The 6,126-nt window shown below is 40.8% G+C and overlaps 1 protein-coding gene across 1 annotated transcript; it reads left to right on the forward strand.

Annotated features, from left to right (window-relative positions):
- The first annotated feature begins 1,751 nt into the window (after positions 1 to 1,751).
- LOC148210638 (uncharacterized) lies at positions 1,752 to 4,250 on the forward strand. The gene has a single exon (XM_088124738.1). The coding sequence runs from the start codon at positions 1,983 to 1,985 to the stop codon at positions 4,236 to 4,238; it is 2,256 nt and encodes a 751-aa protein (XP_087980864.1). The 5' UTR covers positions 1,752 to 1,982; the 3' UTR covers positions 4,239 to 4,250.
- Positions 4,251 to 6,126: the final 1,876 nt, after the last annotated feature.

Below are 6,126 nucleotides of genomic sequence, written 5' to 3' on the forward strand. Positions count from 1 at the left end.
TCCAAAGTTTTCATCTATTTTCGAAGTTGAAATTGTTTCTCATTTACTTGCCACTTTGTGAAAGAAAACAAATAAGTATGAAATGTACATAAAAAAAGTTAGGAGAAAATTCTATATATATATATGATCCCATCTTCGAACATTCCACCCATAAACTTATTACCATTTATAATTGAGCAAAAATGTCCCAAAAATTGTGTAAAGGAATATGGGGTCAATGGGTGATGACACTTGGAACATATATTGATGAAAAAGAAATTACTAAAATTGGAAGGAACCAAATTAAAGGATGTGGAAATTCAAAATAATAGACAACACCCATCATTTTTCCATTCATTTGGAACCCTCAATGCAATGTTTCATTTGGTGTAGAACAAATGGAATAGATTCTCTTTCTATATGGGAAAACTAATTAAAAAAAAAAACTCCAAAGAAGTTTCTATTATTGGTATATATTCTCATTTATTTTCACAATATTTTTTTTTTTGTAAGACTCCCACTCTCCCACTCTTTGGTTGCAAGATTTGGGAATTGGTTCAATTTCCCTTTCACCACTATCCCATATGATGAAATGATTAATGCCATATTGCTTCCTTTGCCCAAAAGCTAAAAAAAAAAAAAAGGAAAAAATGTTTGGCCAATCCTTGAAGCAATTGGCAGAGCATACATGTATGTGGAATGAGAATTTTAAGGGACATAAAAATAAAATGATACTGCTAATTTATGGTATTTTTGGATTTTTGGATTTTTCTATTTTCCTTTTTGTGTTTTATTTTCATATATTGTGTTTTGGATAATTTTTAATCTAGAAAGTTCTAAATAAAAAAAATATATATGAATACCTATTTCTCTTTCTTTACTTTCGCATATTGTTATTAAAAGGTAAGCTCAACTAGTATTTTGGTCCTTGTGCTCTTAGTCTTGTTCATTTTCGTCGTTGTATTTTGATTGAAAATGTTCATTTTGACTCCTATATTTTTAACTTTGGTTCATTTTAGTCATTGTATTATGAAAATGTTCATTTTGGTCTATGTACTTTTAAAATGCGATCATTTTAGTTCCTCTTTGCAAAATTTTAACACAAAGTTTATACATAATAGAAACTATTTAGTATAAAGTAAGGTTTACATTTTAAGAAACATATCGGTAATGTCGTGTTGAATTGTGATAGAAAAAATGAGATTAAAAATAAAATGAAGGGACCAAAAGAGCCACCTTTTAAAAGTACAAGGTCCCAAATGAACATTTTAAAAGTAGAGAGACTAAAATGAACCAAAGTTGAAAGGAGAGGGAAAAAACTAATATTTTAACCTAAAATTTAATAAGTGTATCTAAACTAGATTAAAAGTATTTGATTTTCCTACCATGACTGTTTAGTCTAATTACATTATGTGGTATAATTATTGGGCTAAATTAGATAAATTCAAGCCCACCTATGGTCTATAGAAAACTATGAAAATAAAGATGAGTTTCAAAAAAAATCCAATTAGTCTTTCTATTGTTTTGTTTATTAAATTTGCAAAATGCAAATATATATTATCTAGGCAGCCATTTGAAAGTCTAATTTGGAATTATTTCCATTCTTGAGAGGATATATGCATTTTGTGAAGCTATCAAAACTATTCTCACGTATGTGAACCATTTCCATAACTACTTACAATTAGGTTATTTTTCTCGACACTTTAATTTGTTAATTAGTCGCGAAGTAAATACCAAGAAATTTAGATATAGAAAAAAATAAAGGATAAGACACAATCTAAATCTTAATACATATAATCAAATTGGTAAAGAAATACAATGAGATATTTGATAACACTCTCAAACATAAAAACTTACAACATAATAAATTCATCTGACGGATTAAAGTCTCGACAATTCCGTAGAAGATACTTGTTACTTGCATTATTATGAATACTTAAAATATAATCTTTAATAAATAGGTGGAGGAGGAGGTGAGGCGTAATAATAGGAGGGAGGTGGTGATGGAGATGGAGGAGGTGGAGATTTATAAATGTAAGGAGGCTGTCGGGATGGTGAAGGTGGCGGTGGAGATTTGTAAACATATGGTGGAGGTGGTGATGGAGACGGTAGTGGTGGTGACTTATAGTAGTATGGTGGAGGGGGTGAAGGGGATGGGGGCGGGGGAGATTTGTATACATATGGAGGAGGTGGTGATGGAGATGGTGGTGGTGGTGACTTATAGTAGTATGGTGGGGGGGGTGAAGGAGATGGGGGCGGGGGAGATTTGTATACATATGGAGGAGGTGGTGACGGAGATGGTAGTGGTGGTGACTTATAGTAGTACGGTGGAGGAGGTGAGGGAGATGGGGGTGGAGGAGATTTGTAAACATATGGAGGAGGTGGTGACGGAGATGGCGGTGGGGGAGATTTGTATACATATGGAGGAGGTGGTGACGGAGATGGTGGTGGTGGTGACTTATAGTAGTACGGTGGAGGAGGTGAAGGTGATGGGGGCGGGGGAGATTTGTATACATATGGAGGAGGTGGTGACGGAGATGGTGGTGGTGGTGACTTATAGTAGTATGGTGGAGGAGGTGAAGGTGATGGGGGCGGGGGAGATTTGTAAACATATGGAGGAGGTGGTGACGGAGATGGTGGTGGCGGTGACTTATAGTAGTATGGTGGATGAGGTGAAGGAGATGGGGGCGGGGGAGATTTGTAAACATATGGAGGAGGTGGTGACGGAGATGGTGGTGGGGGTGACTTATAGTAGTACGGTGGAGGAGGTGAAGGTGATGGGGGTGGAGGAGATTTGTATACATATGGAGGAGGTGGTGACGGAGATGGTGGTGGTGGTGACTTATAGTAGTACGGTGGAGGGGGTGAAGGTGATGGGGGCGGGGGAGATTTGTATACATATGGAGGAGGTGGTGACGGAGATGGTGGTGGTGGTGACTTATAGTAGTACGGTGGAGGAGGTGAGGGAGATGGGGGTGGAGGAGATTTGTAAACATATGGAGGAGGTGGTGACGGAGATGGCGGTGGGGGAGATTTGTATACATATGGAGGAGGTGGTGACGGAGATGGTGGTGGTGGTGACTTATAGTAGTACGGTGGAGGAGGTGAAGGTGATGGGGGCGGGGGAGATTTGTATACATATGGAGGAGGTGGTGACGGAGATGGTGGTGGTGGTGACTTATAATAGTATGGTGGAGGAGGTGAAGGTGATGGGGGCGGGGGAGATTTGTAAACATATGGAGGAGGTGGTGACGGAGATGGTGGTGGCGGTGACTTATAGTAGTATGGTGGATGAGGTGAAGGAGATGGGGGCGGGGGAGATTTGTATACATATGGAGGAGGTGGTGATGGAGATGGTGGAGGTGGTGATTTATAGTAGTACGGTGGAGGAGGTGAAGGTGACGGGGGCGGTGGAGATTTATAGACATATGGAGAAGGTGGTGATGGAGATGATGGTGGTGGTGACTTATAGTAGTATGGTGGAGGGGGTGAAGGAGATGGGGGCGGGGGAGATTTGTATACATATGGAGGAGGTGGTGACGGAGATGGTGGTGGTGGTGACTTATAGTAGTACGGTGGAGGAGGTGAAGGTGATGGGGGTGGAGGAGATTTGTATACATATGGAGGAGGTGGTGACGGAGATGGTGGTGGTGGTGACTTATAGTAGTACGGTGGAGGAGGTGAAGGTGATGGGGGTGGAGGAGATTTGTATACATATGGAGGAGGTGGTGACGGAGATGGTGGTGGTGGTGACTTATAGTAGTACGGTGGAGGAGGTGAGGGAGATGGGGGTGGAGGAGATTTGTAAACATATGGAGGAGGTGGTGACGGAGATGGCGGTGGAGGAGATTTGTATACATATGGAGGAGGTGGTGACAGAGATGGTGGTGGTGGTGACTTATAGTAGTACGGTGGAGGAAGTGAGGGAGATGGCGGTGGGGGAGATTTGTATACATATGGAAGAGGTGGTGATGGAGATGGTGGTGGTGGTGACTTATAGTAGTACCGTGGAGGAGGTGAAGGTGATGGGGGCGGGGGAGATTTGTAAACATATGGAGGAGGTGGTGACGGAGATGGTGGTGGTGGTGACTTATAGTAGTATGGTGGAGGAGGTGAAGGAGATGGGGGCGGGGGAGATTTGTATACATATGGAGGAGGTGGTGATGGAGATGGTGAATGTGGTGATTTATAGTAGTACGGTGGAGGAGGTGAAGGTGACGGGGCGGTGGAGATTTATAGACATATGGAGAAGGTGGTGATGGAGATGGTGGTGGTGGTGACTTATAGTAGTATGGTGGAGAAGGCGAAGGAGATGGGGGCGGAGGAGATTTGTATACATATGGAGGAGGTGGTGATGGAGATGGTGGAGGTGGTGATTTATAGTAGTATGGTGGAGGAGGTGAAGGTGACGGGGGCGGTGGAGATTTGTAGACATATGGAGGAGGCGGTGAAGGAGATGGGGGAGGTGGTGACTTGTAGTAGTATGGTGGAGGAGGTGACGGTGATGGGGGCGGTGGAGATTTGTATACATATGGAGGAGGCGGTGAAGGAGATGGGGGAGGTGGTGACTTGTAGTAGTATAGTGGAGGAGGTGAAGGTGATGGGGGCGGTGGAGATTTGTAGTAGTATGGTGGAGGAGGTGAAGGAGATGGGGGAGGTGGTGACTTGTAGTAGTATGGTGGAGGAGGTGAAGGTGATGGGGGCGGTGGAGATTTGTAAACATAGGGTGGAGGTGGTGATGGAGAAGGTGGAGGTGGAGATTTGTAGTAATAGGGTGGAGGTGGTGATGGAGAAGGTGGAGGTGGAGATTTGTAGTAATAGGGTGGTGGAGGAGAAGGCGATGGTAGAGGCGGTGATTTATAATAATATGGTGGTGGTGGAGATGGTGATGGTGGCGGTGGTGATTTATAAATATATGGAGGAGGCGGTGATGGAGAAGGTGGAGGAGGCGACTTGTATACATATGGTGGAGGTGGCGATGGTGAGGGAGGTGGTGGAGATTTGTAATAGTATGATGGTGGAGGCGGTGGAGATTTAAGTGGCAGAGGTGGTGAGCTATAATAATAAGGAGATGGTGGTGGTGGCGGTGAGGCATAAACATAAGGCTTCTTATGAGCAACTACAGTTGTGCTGAGAAGACATAATGCAATAGCCCAAAGCATCGGGAGCCGATGTCCCGGGGGTTTCGAAATCTCCATCATTCTCCCACAATTCTCTCAAATGGGTAGAGAGAACAATTGTGTTGAAAATTTATGTTTAGTGATCAAGCTCTAAGCCCATTATATAGGCTTCCTTCCCCACCTAAACCTTCTTTGTTTAATAGGAAATAAACAACTAAACAAGCTCCAACTAATTATAAACATTTTTTAAAAGATATTCTCTATCAAAATGGATGGCTTTGAAAATATTAAAATTGGCCTAAAACTCCTCATTGGCAACAAATATTTAAATTTTTAAGGAACAAAACACATTCAAATTTCAACTCAAAAGATTGGTGAGAGGAGGAAGTATTCATTCATTGATCTAACGAAGACATGTTTGAAGATGTCTTTGTCTGCCAAAAAGAAATCAAAGGAAGATTCAAATGTCCCACTAATGTAAGGACAAACATACCTCTACCCAACAAATGGCAATAAACAAAATGTTTCTATATCAATTTTTTTAAAGAAAAAAAATGTTGGCTAATGTTTCAAAGTCAAAAAAATATACTACATTGAACTCAGTTATGAAAAATAAATTATTTATATATATATGAAATAGCATATTTCCTTCTTTTTTTTGAGAACATGCATGGCACTATGATAGGGTTGAATCACAATCACATTATTATCAAGATTCAATGTTATTTGCCAATCGTTATTGTTCTTTGTTTTTTTTTTTTAATTACAAACAAGTTTTTCTAAACATTGTTGACATATTTCTCATATGTCTCAAAATTAGCAAGACTAACAGTACTAATTTACATAGTTTTTTGAAATACAAAATTTTGTATATTTTTTTCCTTCGTAGACATAACCCTCGTACGTTTGTTCTTGGTTTCACCCAAAAGGTCTCATAACAATGATGATGTATGTTTCACACATATATTCATGCTCTTTCCTTTATCTAGTCACTGTAGAACTTTTGTCACATTTTCAACCAAATTTA

Source organism: Momordica charantia (genome assembly GCF_013281855.1).
Source record: "Momordica charantia cultivar OHB3-1 chromosome 6 unlocalized genomic scaffold, Mcharantia_2.0 BLBB01000006.1, whole genome shotgun sequence".
In the NCBI taxonomy this organism is placed as follows: Eukaryota; Viridiplantae; Streptophyta; class Magnoliopsida; order Cucurbitales; family Cucurbitaceae; genus Momordica; species Momordica charantia.

Coding starts and splice junctions, on each gene's coding strand:
- LOC148210638 (XM_088124738.1), top strand. CDS start 1,983: ATGGAGATGGAGGAGGTGGAGATTTATAAATGTAAGGAGGCTGTCGGG.